Raw genomic sequence first — 24081 nt, forward strand, 5'->3', positions numbered from 1 at the left:
ATTACTGCTGTAATTATAATTTTCGATCAATATTTCTCTATGAAAATCTGCAGGGAAGCAGCATTGAAAATTAATTCGAAATGTTTTAACTGTAGCAAATATTCTTTCTGAAAATTGACAATAATGTTATATCACAACGATACGAAGTGGATAAAGTTATACCATGAAACTGCAGATGTAAGAAATTATTTCTACAAGGTAAGTTGAAGTTACGTGTATTTAACGGTTATATTAAGTAATAGCTGACCCGACAGACTTCGTACTGCCTAATTAAATTGCAATAAAGTCCTGTCAAAATGATTTGTAATGTGACTTTTTTTTCCCCTACATATTTTATAGTCGGGGCAAAAAATTCTCCTGAACAGAACTGTCACCCTGGTGATAGGGTGTTGTGAATAAGAAATATAATTAAATAAAACATATAAATAAAAAGATAAATAAAAAAATAAGTAATCTCTTTATTGTTAATCATGTGAAACATAATAATTTTTATTTTCATTGTAGTGCATGATTAGATCGGTAATTAGCTTGGTTTGTAGCATTTCGGGTTCTTCTACCTAAATTGATTAGTCTAATAGGAGGCATATCTATATTATAGATTATTTTGTCACATGCAATAATTAGCGATCATAGGTAAATAAACACTGCACAAATCACTATATAGGTAAGAATTTGTTTCGTGGATAAGTTGACAAAAGCAAACTCATTAGGGTAGGTAACCTAAAATCCAAGGGAAAAAAAAAACACTGACATTGACATTTTGTTGTTGTTTCAACTTTTTTTAAAATTTTATATGACTTGGAGTCAAATCCTTCAAGCCGTATTTAAAATAGGGAAAAGAAATAATAAAAACTTAAACTTATGAAATACTTTTGGTAACGCTGGTTTTGTTTGACTGATGTAATGACTTGAAAACTGATGCATTTTAAAGTAAAACAAATGAAATAATATCGCGAAGCCGACCAAATTGAACTATTCGATTTCGGTTTATTTTTTTTTTATTTATCTGTGCTCCAACGCACACTGTTTTGATAGATATGATTGAACGTTGTACAGAGGTAGGAATAAAGTGCAAATTGACTCTTTGACGTTAGGAACATACCTACATTGTTTAAACAACAATGAGTGCTCGTTTTAGTTAGAAAACGTTTGTATGGGAAAAAGAAACGGGCTGGTTTTAGGGTTTTTCCGGCAATTATTCGAATTTTTCTCACCGTAAAAACCATCTTTAAACTTCAACGAACATTTAAAAAAAAAAAAAAAAATTGGCCAAATTGGTCCAGGCGTTGTTGAGTTATGCGCTTACCAACACATTTTGTGATTCATTTTTATATTATAGATAAAGTAAGATATATATCCATAAACATTAGTAGTTGAAATTTTGTATCAATTATGCTATTTAGCACAAAATTATAGTTAATTTTGTTAAAATATGTTTATTTTAGAAATAATCTTATGGTGGCTCTCTGAACTATAGTCATTTAAACATATGGAACAAATTTGTGCATGAGTAATGGTAATTCTGAAGACGATCCACGAACTAGACCAGACGACAGAGCATTCAAAAAACCTAACTAATTTTAAACACATATTGAAAATAAATTTTTGGAACACCTACTAACCATAATCTCTTTACAGCATACTGCTTGAATCTGAGTGTGAATGTATGAGTGACTGGTTTGAATGTAATAACACTTATTATTGTCTTGTTTTGGCAACGCCGGTATTTTTAGTGTTATTTACTTTCCAGACTTTCCAGCACGTGTATGCCTATTCTGATGTTTAGTTAGTTACCTTTATTTTAGCTTTCTATCTTATTACATATTCTAACATATATTATGTTTATGTTATAATTATTATTTTTAAAACTTCAATTCATGATGTGATAGCAGAAAATTTGTTTTGATGTCAGCCAAGGCGAATCGTCATTGCTTCGCCACCAATAAAGACGATAATAAATAAACTTTTCTGAGAAATAAATAGTAAAAATACTAAATAATTATGTTTTATTTCCCAAAATGTTTTTGAATTCTTTTCTAAGAGGATGTTGTACAGTATTTATAATGTAGCTAACCTATCCCTTAAAGACCCATCTATAATAATCCGAACCTGTGGGCGGTCCGTGTCCTTATCCTAATGTGAAGGACGTCACATAGTCGCACAGAAAACTGCTCAGTCTACAATTGTATTGTCCGATGTTTGAATCACATAACAAAGAGGAAGATATAGAAATGAGACTCTACTTAAAAAAAATAACTAGGTCTCGCCTCGGCACTTAGAGTTTATCCCCCATGATCAGAAAGTCCTGAATTCTAGAACGCAGTAATTGTTTTTGGTTGTTTCTTTGTTTATAGTTTTCATGCATGTTTTTTTCAAACGGGAACCGGAAATTCAAATATCGTGAGCGTTCTGTTGTTTTGTTTTATGTTGCCAAAAGACACGGTTTGGGACAAAAAGTTCAAGTTGACCAATGTATACGGACCGTCGCGTCGCGTCGCCCACACCACGCATGACGTAGGAGGGCCACGTGGACCAATCAGCGACCAGCGTCCGCCGGACACAGTTCAGGACATTGTAGACGGGCCTTCATGTACTTGCCAGATGCCAGGGAGTGACGCGCGATGCGGGCGCTCCCTGCGGCGGCTCGGCGCACCTGCGCGCTCGGCGACGCGACGTAACCTCGATCCCCGCAAGGACGCGACGCCGCCGGACCGGACCGGCAGCTGCGCAGGTGCAGAGGAGCGCCTTTCCCCCACCCACTCCCCTCCCCCCTCCCCGCGGCGCGCGTGTGTGCGAGAAGCTTCTGGGCACTTCCGCGAGCCTCGCCGCCACACGTGTGCCTCGTCCGAGAGCGCCGTGTCGTGCGCATGCTCGCATAAAGGAGGGCACAAGGAATAGCAGCTGCGCTCTCCTTCCTCCCCTTAGACTCATTTCCGCCTTCACCAATTTCCGGTACTTGCTTTCCCTTCCAGCCTTCTTGTGCCCTCACTCGCCCTCCTGCCCCTTTTTCCTGTCGGTCCCTTCCGCTTTTCAAATTATTTGTCCGGGTGTTATCTCTCTCTCTCTCTCTCTCTCTCTCTCTCTCTCTCTCTCTCTCTCTCTCTCTCTCTCTCTCTCTCGAGGGGTAGACAGCTTGGAACTCCACCTGCACGATGCTCGCGATAGAAGAGCCATTTTGTTTTGTTTTCTTTAGTTCCCGATGGCCATTTTGTTGACCGCGGGCCTCGCCGGCTTATTGTTCGAGCGACACCTGCCTCTGCCGGTGCGAGTGAAGGCAATAATAATAAAAATAGTAAACATTTTACCAGCTGTCGATAAACGTAGTTAAAGTCTTTAACAGCCAGTAGGAATTATAAGTACTAAATATCATAACCTTGTGAAATTGATGTGTTTGTTCCCATTATCGTAATATTTTTAAGCATCGTCCACATCGTGTCAGAACCAAACCACGGAAGAGAACGCCGCAGGGTATTTCGAATTGAACTGAGCGAAGGGTGTTTGTTTGGAAAACATTTGGATTTTTTTACCTAGGAAGTTATCGAACGTATTCGCAATCCATTTTTCGCATGAAAAAAAAAAGAGAGAGAGAAAGAGAGAGAGAGAGAGAGAAAGAAAGAGAAATTATTCAGGCTTTACAGGATGTTTGTTTACATGATATTTCGTGTTTGGTAAAAACATTTATTATTTTAAGCCTTTTTTTAAAGTGATCAAAATGGTGATTTGCATGATGCTGTGTTTAAAACTCGTGGCGATCCTCAGTGGGGCCAAATCACAAAAAGCTGGCCAAAACCTCAGATTAAATTGTATCATCTTATATATATAACTCAAAGGTGACTGACTGACTGACATAGTGATCTATCAACATACAGCCCAAACCACTGAAGGATCGGGATGGAATTTGGCATGCAGGTAGATGTTATGACGTAGGCATCCGCTAAGAAAGTATTTTGATTAATTCCACCCCCAAGGGGATAAAATACCACTCACTGACTCACTCATCACGAGATCTAAAAAACTACTTATACACCCAATTGACTTGAAATTTAGCATAGTTACTCATTTTGTGATGTAGACGCTCACTAAGGACGGATTCTGCGGAAATCCGATCCCAAGGGGAGTTTCGGGGGCGTAATATATCAAAATTTCCAGTTTCCAACGGCTGTTGCTTTGTTGATGCTTCATTCGTCTCTATGGCAACGACTATTTCATTGTTAGTGCAGTCCTCATCATCGTTGAAATTTTGGCGGGTACTTTAAATATCAAAAATTGCATTTTTTTTCAAGTATATATATTTTACAGACTTGAAACTTCACAGTAATGTACCTTATGTTACGCAGGATGACATTTTCCGAAAACTAGATCCCATGGGTGGTTAAAACCAGGCAACAGTGGGTACTTTGTCTGCATGAGAACAGGATTTTGCATTGTTCATGTCTTCTGCGTCTCCATGGCAACGGGCATCGCACGGCAGTGGCGTACCCACAAGGAGGAGCATGTATAATGAGCAGCGCAAGAGTGATCTGCCTGTAGACTGCCGTAGCGAAGTACGGGTACATCAGTTGTACGTTGCGTGCACGAGTCGGGAAACCATCGGTGCTATTCATTTTCTTTCCGGCACATTATACAGCATTGTAATAAATTTTCACTGAATTTTTTTTATTTACCATTACTGTAAATGGGAGATGTGGCTTAATTTTTTTACATTAATATAGCCGTGCGAAGCCGGGTCGGGCAGCTAGTTCAAACATAAATTGGTATACAAGGGTTTTCAAGGCCACTGGTTACAAATAACAAAAAATAATTACTGTAAACAAAATAGCGAGTCCAATATGGCGGAAAAAAGTGGAAAATTATCGAATTTAGATAGCAAAATAATGGGGAGGTGGGAGATTTTAGATGTGTTTTGAAAATTCGAAGGGCTTATGATTAGTACGAAACTCAACATTTCAAATACTAAAAAAAAAAAAAAAAAAAATTAACAAGTTATAAAAAATCATTTTCATAAAAACCATAATTCTTTTGATCTTTGGATTAGTTTGTCACTACAAATGTTATATTAAACTATCTATATTAATATTCTTAATTACATATAATAAAATGTATTTTTTTTTTACAAAAACAAACTTTTCTAATTGAAATCTTCATCAGAGTCAACATCCGAGTTGGGATACAAGGTAGGGCCAATTTCAGTTTTATTGTCAGTGGTTAATGCAGGAGAGAGTAGTAAGTTTATAGCTTCCTGGCATAAACTCTTTAATTTCTTCTGTGGTAATTTTCTGATACTGGAAATGTAGGGATCGGAAGTAATCATGAGTCTACTAAAAATATCTTCCATGGTTTTTGTTCTGGAAGACTTTCGTGAGAAGTCTTCACGATATCTTTTAATATCTTTGTTACGAGCTTCTTGAGCATCTTCAGATAACTGGCCAATTGGCAACAATGCGTGAGCGATTAGAATTGGACCATGAATTAATACTTTATGCACCGAAGTTGGCATATAATACCAAGGATATAGTTCAACAAATTTTCTTGCTGTTTCCAATGCATATACTTGAAACTTATCACAGTCTATATCATAGCCACTCGAAATAACTTGCAGAATCACATGAAAACGTTTGATTAAGATTTCGTCCAACCCTGTTATCGAAGCAGACACAGCCGAGTTTTCAAAAAAACGCCGCGCTGTATTCCCATCATTTGTACTTCCGTATCCCGGCTTTGGACGATCAACTGTTAATCCTAACCTTACACGAAATTCTTTTTGAAGGACTTTCTTGCAGTTTTCAGTCATCTGCTTCTCTTCCACACTGCGAATTTGCCACTTTTTAATGCCAAGTCTGTAGGACAAATGCAAACAGCATTCAAAGAAACGTATCCAAGCATGTAATGTCGACAATCCAAACTTTATGTTGGCTTCATCAACCTTCATTTTTAGAATAGAATCAATATCATTAAAATTTTTGCTTCTTGCTCCACACAGATAGCAACGTTGCGCAGATTTCGTAGATGTCACTGCATTTCATACTTTAGTATCGATCATTGTGAATGCCATATTGTACATAATCGTAATTTCTTTTTCATCGATTACAGTTTCGAAAGGCACAATTTTCTTTATCTGTTCTTCGAAGTGTTGCACTTCATCCACTGTCGTTTCTCTGTCTTCGTGCAAAAACTGAAGTCTTAGTGGTCTACAGAATCGTGTAGACGAAGACCTAGGATTCTTCCAAACTACTATTTTTGCCTTAGATTTAGAATCAACAGAAATAAGTTGTAATGGCACAACTGAAGTAAATAACACATTTGAATCTGATTTGCTGCCATCCACAAATGTCTGCTTATATTCACTTTGTCCAGAACTTCCATCGCAACCCCACTTGCACATTAAGTTCATACTGCTTACATTTTCTTGAGACAAACTTCTAATTATGTCACTTTGGAGAAATAAAATGCGCTCAACAGTATGGTCCAATAATGCTTGTAAATTTACTTCTGCACTACTTTCTGTAATAATAATAACCGTTGGAATTGGAAAACACCTCTTTTTTGCTTCCACTACTTTATTATAGGGAGGATACAGATTACAATGATTGGCTATGCTTACAGATCTTATTCCTTGATATTGTCCTTTGGATAATTTATATTCAACCAAAAGGGAAAGTGCAGCATCATCAGATAGAGTATTTTCAGTTTTTGATAGATAAGATTCTCGATACTTGGAAGCTTTCAATGGAGTTGACAATGCTATATCTTTCAAAACTTTAGAAGCTTCTAATTGTCCTGTAGAACGTAAGCTCATTTAAGCAGCATACGACAACTCGTTCGAGCTTAACGTTGCACGAATTTCTTCGGTCTTCCTTCGCTTTGATCTTTCACTGCATAAGATAAAGTCAGTAGAAGGACGACCGCCGATATTGGTAGGTGAACTCTGACAGGTACCAGGCAAAGTAAAGAATACAGGCGCATCAAGCCATTCCTTGTTTTTCTGAAAAAAAAAATATCCCCTTGGTTCTACTGGCCTTTTGCCACATTTCCCTCATTTTATGAAACAGCGCTGAAAATGATGCTTTCTCAACTTCACTTACATGTATTGAGAGTCCATTGTTATCAGAAATTTTTTCTTTCAAGTAATCTATTATATCAGTTAATACATCTTTTAAATGCTTTTCAAATATTACAAAAACTTCTTTCCTCGTTAATTGTATTTTTGTGTCTTCAGATCTTGTAACAGAATAAAAAGAAATTTATTCTGTAAAGATTTGCAAGCCCTTTTCTCGTAAACTAGGCTGTACTAGAATCACAAGCAAAAATTGTTAAACATGTTCTGATGTATTTTTCAAAACACATAAGTAAAGAAATGAATAAAATAAGTATTTTTAAAGAATTTTATCAAACATTAAATTGCTTATTTACCTACATAAAATGAAAAATGTTGTTATTCAGTTGAAAAATGTTGCTTATTCAGTTGAAAAACGGACAAGCTCATTAAATATTAACTTGTGAAGAAATACGTTTTTTATGAAAAATTCACAATTTCCAAGACTTTGGTTTATTCATATTATAAATTACTAGCTGCCCGACCCGGCTTCGCACGGCTATACTAATGTAAAAAAATTAAGCCACATCTCCCATTTACAGTAATGGTAAATAAAAAAAATTCAGTGAAAATTTATTACAATGCTGTATAATGTACCGGAGAGAAAATGAATAGCACCGATGGTTTCCCGACTCGTGCACGCAACGTACAACTGATGTACCCGTACTTCGCTACGGCAGTCTACAGGCAGATCACTCTTGCGCCGCTCATTATACATGCCCCTCCTTGTGGGTACGCCACTGCCGCGCGAAGCCCGTTGCCATGGAGACGCAGAAGACATGAACAATGCAAAATCCTGTTCTCATGCAGACAAAGTACCCACTGTTGCCTGGTTTAACCACCCATGGGATCTAATTTTCGGAAAATGTCATCCTGCGTAACTTAAAACCTCCTCAGTGGGAATGTACACTATACTGTACATTCCAATCTGGTACGCTTTAATGCCAAGAAAGCACTTGTAAAAAATAAATTGTCAGATAGTGGTTTTATGAGTAACTAGTAATTTTGGAAGAGGTTCCAGCAAAGAAACCTTAAATATTCTTATTATTATAATAATTATAGCATGTACAGTATATTGTACATTTTCTCAGAGTACAAAATTTTTTTTCTGATAAATTGGTACTGAGGAGGATAAGGTACATTACTGTGAAGTTTCAAGTCTGTAAAATATATATACTTGAAAAAAAGGGCAATTTTTGATATTTAAAGTACCCGCCAAAATTTCAACGATGATGAGGACTGCACTAACAATGAAATAGTCGTTGCCATAGAGACGAATGAAGCATCAACAAAGCAACAGCCGTTGGAAACTGGAAATTTTGATATATTACGCCCCCGAAACTCCCCTTGGGATCGGATTTCCGCAGAATCCGTCCTTAGTGAGCGTCTACATCACAAAATGAGTAACTATGCTAAATTTCAAGTCAATTGGGTGTATAAGTAGTTTTTTAGATCTCGTGATGAGTGAGTCAGTGAGTGGTATTTTATCCCCTTGGGGGTGGAATTAATCAAAATACTTTCTTAGCGGATGCCTACGTCATAACATCTACCTGCATGCCAAATTCCATCCCGATCCTTCAGTGGTTTGGGCTGTATGTTGATAGATCACTATGTCAGTCAGTCAGTCACCTTTGAGTTATATATATTTAGATGACTTGTTCTTATACTATGTTTATATTATGGAAATAACTAGTAATTAAAATAATGATTACACTAAGATGAGTTATAGCTGTAACCCTGCATTGTTGGAAACATAGGTTATGGCTGTAACCTTACATTGTTCGAAACATAAGTTAAGAAAGTATTATTTATATAGTTTGCAATATAATCTCAGTCATGCATAATTCTTAATTAACAAATAAGCCCCGAAAAAACCTCTCTTTCAAACAGAACAAAGCCAAACGCATGACTAATCGGAAAATTTTGGAGGTTATGTAAATTTGTGATACAAATCTAAAAACTCGCGCATGTGAAGGATAATACATAACATTTAAATAGGCAGCTAAAGGCAGCTAATTGTTGTGAATTTTGTAAGATAATAGATTGATCTAAAGGCATGAACTTATATTTTCGTGTAATATGGTGTTATATGCAACTTTTTATCTTATAGAAACTATAAATAACTAAAATGTCATAGTTTTGCTAAGAGCTTTGAGTTAAAAGTTCTTTAAGAAGAATAAATTTTAATTTTGTAATGGCATGATAAAAAAAAGTAATCTACATACCTCCAGGAATGTCGTCCATGTCACAGAATAAAAAATAATCACTTCACTTTCACGTGATTGAATATCTGAGAAACGGTATTTTTTGTTGCAGTAATGCTCACTCGATACATTTTCCACGATGGCTGGCTTTGAACTGAAAAATCAAAGATAGATGCAAAGCCAAGAACTTCCACTTTCGCAGATAGACACACAAGATATTCCACTACCAACTCCACCAGTCAAAATTACTCTAGCGTAGATTTACAATTTTGAGGTTTTGGCCACATTTTCAGGGTTTGACCCCACTGTACGATCGTGTGAGGTTTTTTGGCTTTTTTAGTTTTTAGCAGCGTCTTTACTTTTCGCGCAGTGAAAAACTTACAAGCCAAGAAACCTGGATTATCCACGAAACCACCCAAGCCGTGTGCAGTGAATTTCGTCAACACACTTTCCAATGATAAAGTTTCTTCATGCTGGCCGGACCGATAGGTCTGTACTTCGGGTAGGGCAGCCGGCTCCTACGCTGTTATAAATTACGGTAAATTGACGGACTTAACAACGAAGAATTCACCTCAAATGAACGAAGAGTTCTTCGCAATTTAAGACTTCCGCGTTTTGTTTATTCGTTGTGTACAGGGAAAATACACGTGTAAGTAATACGAGTGTATTTGCAGTAGACTTAACCAGTTTTTGAATGTTTTGTTTATATACCAATATTATTCTTGTGACTTCACGTTCAGAGTAAAATAATTTAGTACTAGTAAATTGACTAAGATAACGATACATTTACGAAGATCCCAGGATAATTTCTTCGTAAATGTCAGGTGAAAATTTTTAACAGTGTATGAGTGCATGCTCCATTACATCCATGCAGACCCTGACTCAGGCAGGGAAAATACATGTCGATATTCATTTTCCTTTTCATTTTGACTTTCCAATGAAAAGTAATAGCGTCGTTGCTTGAAGTCCAACAGGTGCGGGCAACACGAGGAAATAGCACTTGCGCATAAAAGTTACTTGGCACTTGATGGGCATGGCTACATCGCCTCTAGAACTTCCTTCAAACGGTAAAATTTTCAATAACATTAATTTCAACAAGTAGGCGGATTCCACTGAGAGAAGGAGTATGACCTAACTGCAAATATTTTGCATGTTTGAGGCCGTTGAGCGAGATGGCGCTAAGGATGACACCGACACCAGGATAAAAAAAAAGCAGTGAACTTTAAGCATAAGACTCCTTCGACATGCCTTAAATCCACGCCTGTGGTAGCTGTCTACTTAGAGCACGTGAGTCGATAGAGTCAGAGCGCCAAGCGCATATCTTGCGTGAAACAACTGGTGTTGGATTCTAAACCGAACAAACAACTAGAACAACTCCATAAAAATTGTTTATTTCTCAGCCATTTTAAAAAACAAAAACTTTTTCCCCAATATTTCGCTGTAACTTGTACAAACAATGTAAAATTTATGGGTTTATGCTGGAATCACAATAGCGGGACGTACGAGACACGAATAAAATAATTTTCTAAACAATCCCGATTAGAAAGATTTATATATATTTTTTCGCGTAGCGGGCGCAACGCGCCAGCCGCCTATTGTAGTTCCAGTATTACATCTTCCTTACACTGGATCCTGATCCTTAAATGGTATATCCGCAAATGATATATGAGACAAAATTACGCGTTTAAAACCCTTTTAATATGTAAACTTCTTAGATCTCGGTATACGGCACTTTGGAGGAGTAATTTCATGAAAATGAAACGAAAGTCGATGAACATAAATGTGACACAAAGATGGCGGACCCAATGGTAGCAGTATAAACTGGTATATAGACACTTTAATAAACATTCGGCTACATAGTAAACGTATTTGTGTGCCAAATGAAGCTTTATGATATAGAAACTACCCTGGAATATATTTGGTAAACTAAAATAGTCATAATTAATAGTAATCTCACCATTTAAAATATCTAAGAAAATTGGCATTACACTGTTAATAATACATAGTCTCCTTCCCGAACACCTATTGTTCCAGTATCGCAGTGGTAGAAGGCGCGGTTGATTAGCTCAAGGCAATCGGTTCAAATCTTGTTGCTGGAAATTTTTTATTATTTTAATAATATATAATAACGTTGAATCAGCCCAAAAAGGTAAAGGTTTATTGGAATGAAGTTATGACAGACTGATTTCGATCGCATAAGCAAAGCCAAATATATAAACAGATACTTAGTGTTATAATATGTTTTAAATTGTTTCAGGTTAATAGTTTAGTAATGTCTTAGAAGTATAACTCATAACGTGTGCGGAAACTTTATATTATTAACTGTTTGATAAACTTTAACCAAATGGGCAGTATTTTAATTATATTACTTGTCGAAAATCAAGTCCAAAGTCGTTTATTTATTTATTTATTATTTTATTTATTTAAAATTGTGACATGTCTACCAACAGCTAAAGCCATAGTGGTAGACACCATACATATATACAAAGAGGTTACAAAGACACATGGACAAACAAATACAAACTGGACAACAATAAAAATGGGAAATACAAAAAAAAACATAAATATATAATACAAATAGCACGGAAACTAAAATACAAAGAAGTCAAAAAATATAATAAAATATTAGAAGTTAGATAAGATGTTCTTGAGGCAAATTTTTTTGTTGGTTTGATCAAAATGATTAACAAGTTTGTTGTAATTAGAAATCAATCTATATAATAGATCATTCCATTTATTGAAAGTACATAAAAAAAGGTGGTTAGCGACAATTAAAGGAAGAAATTTTAATACCGGTTGATTATAGGACATATGGACAATTAAGGTAATTATAATAACAATTATGAATAAATAGAGCATCAAGAACATTTCTTCTATCCTTAAGTGAACCTAGAAGACTATTTAAGTTTATTGAACTATTGGTTTTTTGTATTATATAGTGGCAGAGTTTCATTTGAATTTTGTCCAATTTCCCAATGTCAGTTAAATTTAAATTATTCCAAATAATAGAGCCATATTCAAGTTTAGATCTGATTAAAGACATAAATAAGGATAATATTGAATCAATATTAGTAGAATGAAAGGTGATGTACTTGATGAGACCAAGAATTCTATTAGAGTGACAAATAAGTGAATCAGTATGTAAATGAAAGAATAATTTAGAATCCAAAAGTACGCCAAGATCTTTAACATGTTTAGTTTTTAGTATGGGAGAATTGTCAAGGTTGTACCTATAACAGATAGGATAGTATTTTCTAGTAAATGATATAATGGTAGTTTTATCTTTATTAAGCTGTACCAAATTTGTGTTGCACCAATTTGCCACTGCAGAGATGTCGGATTGAAGAAGATAGCAATCATGATAAGAAGATATTTTGCGATATATCTTTAAATCATCAGCGAATAGAGTCCCAGTAGAGTAATTAAGTTGATGAATGATGTCATTAATGAAAATATTAAATAATAGGGGAGAAAGGGAACCACCTTGAGGAACACCAGAAGGTGCAGTATATAGAGTTGATTTTATATTCTTTATTGCAACAAAGAAATTTCTGTTTGTTAAATAGCTAGTTAGCCAATTTATATATTTGTCACTTAGTCCAAAAGAAGAGCATTTAGAAAGAAGAATTTGATGATTTACAGTATCAAAAGCTTTGGCCAAGTCAAAGTAGCAAGCATCAACTTTTTTAATGTTGAATCAGCTTAATAAGGTTAGGGTTTGTTTGTAGGAAGTATTTACAGACTGATATCTGTCGTTTAAGCAAAAACAAATATACAGATATATACTTAGTGCTACCAAATGTGTTTTAAAATGTTTGAGATTAAATATTATGTTTTGATGTATCTATTGGACTAAAATATTTAGTTTGAAAAAATTCGTTAAAAAAAAGAGCCACGTTTGTAATACTTTATAAAATCAAAAAAATGTTAAATATCTTTGATGCCATGTTCGTCCCAACACAATTTTCCTGGCTAATAAATTAAAGGTATTGTAACGAGTGGTGAAAACGGATTCGTAAGGATAGCCCAATTAATTTTTTATACAGTTTTATTTACTACTAATATTTAAATTACTAATTAAATCAATACACTTAATTTCTGAAGACAAATCACTTGCACTTATAAAAGTCTGATCACAAATCACTAAGTAACTCATCTGTCCACTCCTCACAGGATTTACGCTCAACAGTGGTTCGCCCCTTGCCTGTCCACTCACAGCCTCGCGCCACTCGGTAGCGCTGGCACGGTCCCGTCGCTCGCAAGGAGGAGGTCTCTTGCCCTCCTCGCCGAACTCGCACTTCACTCCACTCGCCTGTCGGAACTCTCGGAACTCCCGCGGAGGCTGGCGTCGCCCCTTTTATACCCTTACCAGTACTTCTGGAACCGACATGTCGCATCATCCACGTCACTCCACGCAGTGGCCCGCGGAATCCCCGGGCTGCTAAGGTAGGGATGACAGCGCCCAGTAAGAGTGACGCTGAGGCAAGGGAAAGAGGGGGCGAGAACTGGCCGCTATAATCCCCAAAGGTATGCGTGTGACGTCAGTGGCCGTGCGGGCCGCCAGGAGCCCGGGTACCTGGTGTGTGTCGCGCCCTTGCCGCCTATGTTCGTAACACTATTTTCGAAGTTGTGATTATATCTTGTTATGATTATTCAAGTCTACAAAATGTATTCCAGGATAGTTTCACTACCCTAAAGTTTACTTTGGCACACCAATACGCTTAGTAAATCCCCCCGATCTTCGCAAAAACATGAAGGAGTGCATGTTGCCACACGTGGATTCGGCCTGTGGCTTACTGTCGAGTACTGAAAGACTTGCTCATACATATATTTAATTCTTTCTTAAGTTATTTCTTATAATTTCAACACGTGTTTTGTGTGTGGCACGTAGGGATGAATGAAGAGTGCGTTATTTTACCAAAGGCATGTAGCAAATATCGTAATAGGACAATATGGGAATATAGGAAACTTGCTAATTGGTATTGGCGAAACGTGAGAGACATTTGCATTGCTTTCGAGCTATTTTACCTCCACGCCGCTAGATTCCACTACTGTTAATAGTTTTACGCACTAAAGAAAATTTAGGTACACTCTAAACCTGCCAGGTTCGCTGACATCACTAGTCTCGCGTATTTCTTACCAGTTTCCCATATTTTCCCTGTTACAATATTTGCTTGCAGTTTTCTTTTAACAATATTATGTTGAGACCAGAGATACAATAGTTATCAGCGCTGGTGATGGACTAGGAAGGCCTCTCTAAACGAGGGACATCCTGGCAGTTGCAGATGGCGGTAGGTCGATGTCACACGGACGCTATAGCACGCGCGTCTTGTGATCACGGCGCGCTCCCCTCGAGACGCGGCGGGCTTGAGTACTCGGCGGTGGGCAGGCGGGCGTGAAGAAGGGCGCGCGTTCCATCACCGGCTAATTATTACTTCATATTACTCTTTTCAATTAGAAAGTTATCGAAGTTATACTTTTTTCCAACGCCAAAACTTGCAGCTATCTAATATGTTGGTATTGTTTTTTTTTTTCAATGTGTAACAGCTATACGGAATTTGGTGGGAGTAATTTCGTGAATGCGACGGAAGTCAAGGAAAGAAAATGTGTAACAATCATTGTGCTGCCATCTGTGGTGGATAGTATTAATTGTTTAATGAATTTTTAAAAGATGGGCAGTGTTTTAGTAAAACGCCTTGTTGAAAATGAGGTCCATAATTTAACATAGAATTCTTTAAAATAATGCCGAGCGTTAAACAAATTCGCAAACTGTGTTTTTAACTACATTTCTTGACGTGAATCATGCGTAGTTTCCACACCCACTGCTAGTATATCCATTGCCGCAGCGCTACATCGACTATCGAATCATTCCGTTTGCCGATTGAAATTTCAAACTATATAATGAAACGGCTCCAATGAAAGCAAAGAATACTTGAAAAAATACTAAATCCCGACTTTGGACCTTGATTTCGACAAAGAATTTTATTAACATACTGCCCATCTTGTTAAAATCCAGTAAACAGTTAATGCTATAAAGTTTCCCTTTGTATTTGTGAACTTTAGTTCGCGCCATCTGCCGCAGATGGCAGCACCGTGATCATTACATATTGACTTCCGTCACAATCACTAAATTACTCCAACCAAACGCCGTACACCGAGAGTTAAGATGTTACAGATCCAAAACTTAAGCGCACTCATATCATAGCACTCCCTCCACACACCCTGTTCTTCGCATTGGCCTTAGTTTCCACGGCAGTGTCTGTCGCCTGAGCAATCAGATTACCAATGAACAAGACGTGCGATGCGTGCTCCAGACGAGAAACTGGCGAGGCGGTAATCTGTATGCAAATTCCACCCACTCTCTGCGAGCACGAACTCGTAAACCCTGAGATCATCGCAAGAATGTCGCAAGTGAAAACATTTCAATGCCAAAACCTGCAGCTAATATTTTTTTCTTTTCCTTTCAATGTGGAACAACTTAGCTCACGGTGTACGGAATTTAGTAGGAGTAATTTCGTGAATGAGACGGAAGTCAAGGAAAGGAAATGTGTAACAATCACTGTGCTGCCATCTGTTGTGCCGCCAACTAGTATTTTTTGGCACAATCTTAAATTTGTATTTTTTTTTTTCAAATTAAATAATGTCACCAGTCCTTCCTCTGCTGCAAGAACTTATACTTGTTCATCTTCATTTACACTCCCATCCAACCTTTGTCAGACTTGTTTCCCCAAGTTTTCCCAGCTCTAGATCTGATTGTGCCTACTATTCAAAGACCCAGCAGGGCGATCCTTTTAGTCCCGCCTTGGCGCACGGACGTCTCCTGTAATTCGTCCCCGATTCGTGACGAGAACTGCTAGGGCCTGCGAACTCTCAGCACCGGCCAGTTCCTAGACCTTGCCTGACGCGAGCACTCCTTGGCATGATCGCGAATCATCTTCGCCAAAATATAGTCACACCTCCGGGTCTTGTAGACCATAGTTCTCACTGGCACCGCAGTTTTAACCCCTCCCCCCTCTCCAGGTTTCCTGGGAACACCGCCCCGGGTCTTTGACCGGCCGCTAACCCCGGCCAGGCTCGGCCTGTCCCCAAGGCCACGACAGTAGTACATGAAGTACATACTTATGCCATCAAGCGATATTTTTGCGAATCTCTTCTCCTGGGAGTTTGAACGCCCGCGGAACGCCTGCCCTCTGGCGTCTCCCGCAGGAACCAGTTCAAGTAGTTACTCCCCAAGCCACCAGAGCGCTGGATTAGTCCGTCCCATAAGCTACATGCTGCTACCGGCTGACCCGCGCGAGTCGATCTCTACTCAGTTCAGCCACACCTCAGTAGGTCGCGCTGACATCGGGCAGTACCACCAACTTCGAGATATCGAAGTCTGCCTTCCTCGACAAGCACCTCGGTAATGTTCTGAACCTTTCGGTTCGATAGCCGAAGGGGCCCCCCCCCCACTTTTTTTCCCGTTAACATCGCTTTTAATTACGAGTTTCGGCCGCCCCAAGCTCACTGTGCGCCGCGATTCAGGACTGACTGCATAGAACCAGACATCATCGGGACGCCTCGCCGTGTTTTTCTCTTAAGATGTGATCAGATAAGACAAGGGATGTTTCCCAACATAGTAGTGTTTAGGCGTTAGTCAGTCCACATAAATCTAGCTAAAGTAGTCATGTATTAGACATCGTAGATAAATGTTTCTTTAAGAATCATGGATCATCAGCGTCGCGCTCGTCTGCTCAACCAGCGGACAGGCCCTGGAAGACATCACCCTGTTTGGTGAGTTTTTACCGCCACCACTCCCCACCTGTCATCGTAACTAGAAGGCATTTTCTGCCGATTACACTTACTGTCTGTGATTCAGTCCTAGACATATGTGTTTGGATCTGTTCACAGACAGGGACCAAGCAACAGAGTACAAGTGCTGGACCAAGGCACCGAGTACCGAACCCGGGTACTTTTCCAAGGACTGTATCAGCCTCCATCGGGGCAGATGACCCTGGCTCTCTGACATCTCGTCAGAGGTCCCACTACATACAACAATCTCCAAAATTCCAGCCTTTCAATTTTTTTAAACCTTTTTCGGACTAGCATCTAACCACGACATTTCTTCGATCTGAAATCAAGAACCTCACTACGATAATTTAATGTGTTTAATTATTACGAACTTTAATTAAAAATGGTTAAATCTACTTATCTCTAATAAGGGCCGGTCAGTTCTTGTATTAATGTAATCTCAATTCCATGTTGTACATGCTTTCTGTTAATTAACTCACATGATGTAGCTCTATATTATGACAAATAATCAAAAGTAAAATAAAAACACAGAAACTAACGTCTGGACGAAATCATTGTTTTACCTTCTGGAACCAAAAGATCCACATGTTCCCCTCAGTCATCAGGTGAGAGTGACGAGGCGGGACACTGTGGTGGATAGTACTAAATGTATTCATAGTATTAACTGTTTAGTGCATTTTAAAAATTTAGGCAGTGGTTTAGTAAAACTCCTTGTCGAAAATTAGGTCCAAAACCGGGGTTTTAAGTTTTTCCAAATATTTTTCGCGTTTATCGGAGCCGTTTTATTTTACAGTTTAAAATTTTGCTCTGCAAGTCGATGTGGCTGCTCTAGCAGTAAATTCCAGTGGCGGGTATGAAAACTACTCGTGATTCACGTCAAGAAATGTAGTTGAAAAAACAATTTGCGTGTATTTATTACGTTCGGCATTATTTTAAAGAATTCTAGGTTAAATTTTGATTTATGTCCGAGTTTCTTATTATGAGTGTATTTTTGCAACGAGAGAACACACGAATTCTCTCGTTACCGAGGTTAGATGTTACACATCACTGGCGAGTTCTGAAAGACTCGCTCACATGTTTTTTTTTTTTAATAATCCCTTTACGTCTGTGTATTATATTCGTACATAGGAAAGTGATCACAAACGACAAAACTCCGGCAGCAGGAAACATGCGAGGTATGGATGACACAAACTAGGAACCCTGCTAGTCACGTGTCGAGGCGATGAATATCATTATTAATCTACATTCCGGAAACGGAATGCTCTCTATGTTACGAGTGGCGCAGTTTTGGGGTGACGCAAACCTGTGTCTCTCTCTCTCTCTCTCTCTCACTCTCTCTCTCTCTGAGGACCGACCGCCATATGTCGCGACCGGACTGACGTGTCAGTTGTTTGGCGAGGCAGCGGTGTGGGCTTGAGGAGGGGAGCACCGCAGGGCACTACAGCAGCTGTGCCAATCCATTAGTTACACGGCTGCCCGCTGCGCGCGCTGCGGGAACAAAACATCCTTGCTTCCTGCAGACAACTCCCGCGGCTGGACGTGCTGTACACAGTTTGGTCGAGTAACTTTTCTCCAATCAAGTACCGTGTTCTCCTGCCGCTGTTGTTCTGTCAACAATGTTTGTAAAAAAAATCATGTGGTTGTCAGTGTTTGTAAAAAAAGAAATCATGCGATGCTTTGTAAGTGACAGTTGGTACCTCTGGTACTTATTTCGAAAACTGTCAACTTTGAGAAAGTTGCTTGACACAGACAATATACATAAGACGTAGAAATATACATTTTTTTCCCAGTGAATATACAAGCTAAATTAAATATTTATGGTGGAAGGGGGAGGGGAGAATCCTTATGTTTACAGTATGCTACTTATATTTTAACAGTGTAAACATATTTTATTCCATTTACTTTCAACTATATAAACTAAACAATTTCAAAATTATTTTAGTGTATAAGCAGTACTATTTTATTTCCCATTTTGTACATGCAGATTCTTGGCAAACGGACGAATACATACAGGTAGAGATTTAAGTTTTCAAGAAAAGTGTTTTTGGGATAATTTTCGGTTGGTTTATCAGAAATTTTAAAAAAAAATTTCAACGAGTAGCACAAAAATAAATTTTAGCAAATGTGTTATACAAATACCACCAAATAAATTAATCTAGCCATTAAGAGGTAAATATATATATATAATTTAATTTACATATGGGCGTACTCCACAGTTATAAGTATTATTTAACTTCAACTATTTGACATGTAGAGTAATATAATGATTTCGTAAAATTTTACAAGTGATATACAAATTTCGTTATAGAGAATGAATAAAAAAAAATATCACTGTACACGTGTACAGGCTACAGCACGGAAATTTAGCTCTATAAACTTAGTATATCAATCTATATTAAATTACTTAATTATATGTTGATATTGGGAAAAACAAAGGAAAATTATTTGGTAAAATATATGGTTATAATTTTCCAGAAAACTTTCCCCACTCACAATTCTACATACAGGCACGAGTGTCTCGCTGATTCATTCGGTAGCACAGCAGTCGTGAAGCACTCTATAGCACAGAAGTCTTAATGTACTCGGTAGCACGGCAGTCTTGAAGCACTGGGTAGCACAGCAGTCTAGAAGCACTCGGTAGCACAGCGGTCTTGAAGCACTCGGCAGCACAGCAGTCTTGAAGCACTCGGCAGCTCAGCGGTCTTGAAGCACTCTGTAGCACAGCAGCCTTGAACCACTCGGTAGCACAGCAGTATATAAGCACTCGGTAGCACAGCAGTTTTGATGCACTCGGTAGCACAGTAGTCTTGAAGCACTCAGTAGCATAGCAGTCTAGAAGCACTCGGTAGCACAGCGGTCTTGAAGCACTCGGTAGCACAACAGTCTAGAAGCTATCGGTAGCACAGCAGTCTTGAAGCACTCAGTAGCACAGCAGTCTTGAAGCACTCAGTAGCACAGCAGTCTTGAAGCACTCAGTAGCACAGGAGTCTAGAAGCACTCGGTAGCACAGCGGTCTTGAAGCACTCGGTAGCACAACAGGCTTGACGCGTATGGGCGTCTCCATGCCTCGTGAATCTGGCCACCGCCCAGTGCCCAGCATCGGCCCTTTTCATTTATATTTTCCTTGTGCATCTAGTTATCTGTGAAAAATACGGACATTAATGTAAAAATGGAGTATTCATTAGTTATTAGCACGTAATTCAAAGTACTTGTCAAATCCTTTTCAATTAAATTTTCATTATTTTTTACTATAAAAACTTTCAAAAAATTATTGTCTCATGTAATGACACGAATTCACTGGAATTTTATCATTATCATTTATAAAACTAACTTATAGTATTATTTATTACGAAAGAATGTCAGAGTTTCTTAAGACAATTAAGCAAAATATTGGCCGAAATTTAAGTTATGGCTGGATTAGAAACGTTGTTATAAATAGTTTGTTCTTCAGATTTTCCGGAGGATAGCTATACTATACTTTGAAGGCCCCCCCCCCTTCCAAGATAAGTCCCATCTTCTAATTTTTTGGTGCCCTCCTCCAGTGTTGAAACATGCACGCGTCCTCTGAGCTCGCTGACTGGCCCTCACGTCACTGGACACTCCCCCGGCGACACCGAGCCAGTAGCAGACAGAGAGAAGTGTCCACCAATCACGTGCCACTTGGTCCCAGGTTGGAAAGCGTTCTGGCGAACGTATTGGCCGATGAAGTAGCTTCAGTGCCATAGCCAGGATTTTGTGAAAGAGGGTTTTCAGTATAACCATTATAGAAGATTTTTGTGTGTAATTTTTTTAATAATCGAATTTTAGAAGAAAATTTACTGTCACACTAAAATCTCAGGTAATCGTACCTAGACTCCAACGTTTACACATAGAAATTTAATAAATGATTTCGCTTGAGAAAATAAAGCAGAAAATTAAACTTTTTATTAAATTTGTTTTAATAATTATTTTGTTCATAAGATTTCGTTAAAACAAGTCACAAATACCTTTACGTTAATGTTTTTAACTGCACGAAATACACATGTCATGTTTGTGTGAAATAAATGTTTACAGTAACACGTGTGCAAATGGTCATTAAATATAGACTTCTTGTAAACAAAATTCCTGCCGCTTCTGTGTATGAGGCATGTCGGGCTATAATAGGGTGTATGTACATTATTGTAGCCCATTACAGCAATCCTTCTAAAATTGGCACACGAATACGTTCGGTATATCCCCGAATGTTTACGAAAATGACTATATACGGATTTATGTTGCTACACGTGGGTTCGCCATCTTTGTAACACATTTCCGTTCATTGACTTCCGTTCCATTTCAACTAAATTACTCTCTTCATATTCCGTATACGAGAGATAAGATGTTCACACATAAAAAAATCTAAATACCTTAGTGGGCATAGTATGAAATTCGTTCTAAACTATTCAATGCTGTATGCATTGAGTTAAAAACATTCGCAACATTTTCGCTGTGTGAAATATGATAAATTGTTTAATATCAATGAATTCACGTAGGTATTAAAAAATTTAAATTTATTTTGGAATACTGGAGAACATATAGGATGTTATGTACATTAAGCTCTCAAAATGTACGGGAAGTTAATAGAACCTTCCTAAACACTTCCAGAAGAAATAGAAACTTTGAAATATATCCTACGCCTCCAGACTGTGTCAAAAGAAATTTATTTTTGTGTTGATTAATTCCATTTAAAAATTACTTTCAAGTGGTACATTTTAACGCTGATACTGCAATTATTGTCCAATTTATTATATATATTTTTTTAAATATGCGCAAATTGTAATGAAAATAACACGTGCGTCTTGTTCTGCAGGAGAGTCAATGTTATATATTTTTTTGACGTGATAACGTCTTATAAATCGATGAACGCCGGCTGCACGCACGAAAAATTGTCACGTTCCGCCTGAGCCGAGCGGGCAAGAACCGGCCAACCACCGTGCGAGAAAATCTTCTATAATTTCAAACAGGATAAGGCGGGCTTTTTAACTAATTGTTCGTGATTATATTTAAACAAATTATTTAAATTAAATTGGCAAAATTGTAAATAATATTTGAGAATTAAAAAGTATGCAATTTTTCATCAATGTTTTCTTATGACGTGTTCACGTAAAATTATCGTCCGTAAACCGACTTTAAAGACAACCCCCCCTTTTTTTTAGTAAAAATTATGATTTCGCGAAATAATATGATCACGCATTATACTGCACTAAGGCATGCCTGCACTAGCGATAGTTCCTTTGTAATTGGTGGCCGTCTGCAAGCGAACTGGACGGCTACGATTGGTGTGTTGTCCGTATACATGTACTTGAAATAAACTTAGCCAACCACGAAACGCAGACCACGCTACAATGTTTTAACACACAGCTGGTCTGGGAATATTTTCGCGAAAAGTACTTGGCCCTAGATTAGTGACAGTAGCCGTCACATCTGGCCTAGTAATGCTCCGTCATGAACAAGTCTAATACAAGTGAGTGCGTGCGTACTGGAGAGCAGTGCAAGACTGCACTCAGCAACAAGTCTAGCGGCAGCAATACTACCTTCCTGCAACTGGCTGCAAATGCCGATCCTCTCCGAAGTTGGCCGATCGGGAGCGCCTACCCCCTGGATGTTTTTTTCTTTTTACGCGCGCGTTTTTTCTCTCCAGTATAAAAATGCCACATATACTGTTTAGTGGATGGTTGGTTATATTAGGTAAGTATAGCTACATAAAAAAATACTGTAAAATCATTTTATGGTTGCTTAGCAAATAACTTTTTAATATGTAGCTATCCAGCGCTAGGAAACCGTTTACATGATTTCCAAGTATCTTTAATGTAACTATCCTAACCAAATCAACCGTCCACAAAGTTTTAAAGTATTTATAATGTAGCTAACCTAACCTAATTGACCATTATTTATCATGTCCTTACCTGAAAATTACAATTTAATTAATAAATTTACTTTTATTTGCATTCATTATTCAAATATATTTATTACTTTTGAAATTATACATGCTCGTATTTATTTTTACAAGTACAAAAAAATTCGCACCTGCCGGGATTCGAACCGTCAACCTTAATAGCGCCGCTAAGCGCTCAGCCACGAGGCCTTACTTCACAATTAGAAGTTTCAGATAACATATATGATGGTGCCGCCGGCCCCGGAACGAGCCAGTTGCCAGTTGACAGTTGCAGGAAGGTAGCATTGCTGCCGCTAGACTCTTCTCACTCAGCATGCCTCGTCCTCGCAGGTCCAAGCAGCAGTTTGATGACCTTTTGGGGTTAAGGTTCTATCTTACAAATTTTTCGATCTTATCGATTTTTTTTTTAGTTTTATTCGCTACTATTTTTATTCAAGGGATGTTTGTGAAATTTTGACTCGATACCTCACCTGCACAAATATTTTCAACGGATGTTTACTTAGTGTAATATAATGGATTGTAAAATATTCCCGCAAGTGATGATAATTACGAAGACTTTCTCGTCTTTTTACGCCCATGATATCACACTAAGTAAATATCTGTTGGAAATATTTGTGGCAGAACAACAAATTCAAGGGAGGTACCGCGTTGAAAGTTTAGAAGTAGCCCTTAAAAATATGTAATGGCGATAAAACGAAAAAAAAAAAAATCAACTTAACGTGTGTGCCCGAGCTTTAAGCGGATGCAGCTTACAGTCTGTGGCGTTGCAGGGCATGTACAGTACGTGCCTCCGGCCAGGGGCGCAACAACTAAATTTCCAAAGGGGGGGCAATATACCTTTTTATAAAGAATCATCGATACCCCCTAATGAAGCGGGGGGTCCGGGGGTACTCCCCCGGGAAAATATGTATTTTAAGGTGGAAAATAATGCTATTTAAGCAGTTTTTTATTATCTAAAAATATATTACACAGCACTTTCTTTGCCCCCGTTTGCCCCCACTTCAAGGTTTCAGAGGGGGGGGGGGCAAAATACCCTTCCCCCCCCCTGTTGTTGCGCCCCTGCCTCCGGGTCTTTCCAG

At 38.1% G+C, this 24081-nt stretch overlaps 1 protein-coding gene across 1 annotated transcript in view; it reads left to right on the top strand.

Annotated features, from left to right (window-relative positions):
- The first annotated feature begins 2601 nt into the window (after window positions 1-2601).
- Window positions 2602-24081, top strand: part of LOC134532157 (spidroin-2-like) — a 155407-nt gene continuing 133927 nt past the window's right edge. The window contains exon 1 of the mRNA XM_063368568.1: window positions 2602-2861. Within this exon, the coding sequence (XP_063224638.1) occupies window positions 2602-2861 (260 nt within the window). The remainder of the gene's footprint in view (window positions 2862-24081) is intronic.

Source organism: Bacillus rossius, chromosome 1 (assembly GCF_032445375.1).
Source record: "Bacillus rossius redtenbacheri isolate Brsri chromosome 1, Brsri_v3, whole genome shotgun sequence".
Classification (NCBI taxonomy): domain Eukaryota; kingdom Metazoa; phylum Arthropoda; class Insecta; order Phasmatodea; family Bacillidae; genus Bacillus; species Bacillus rossius.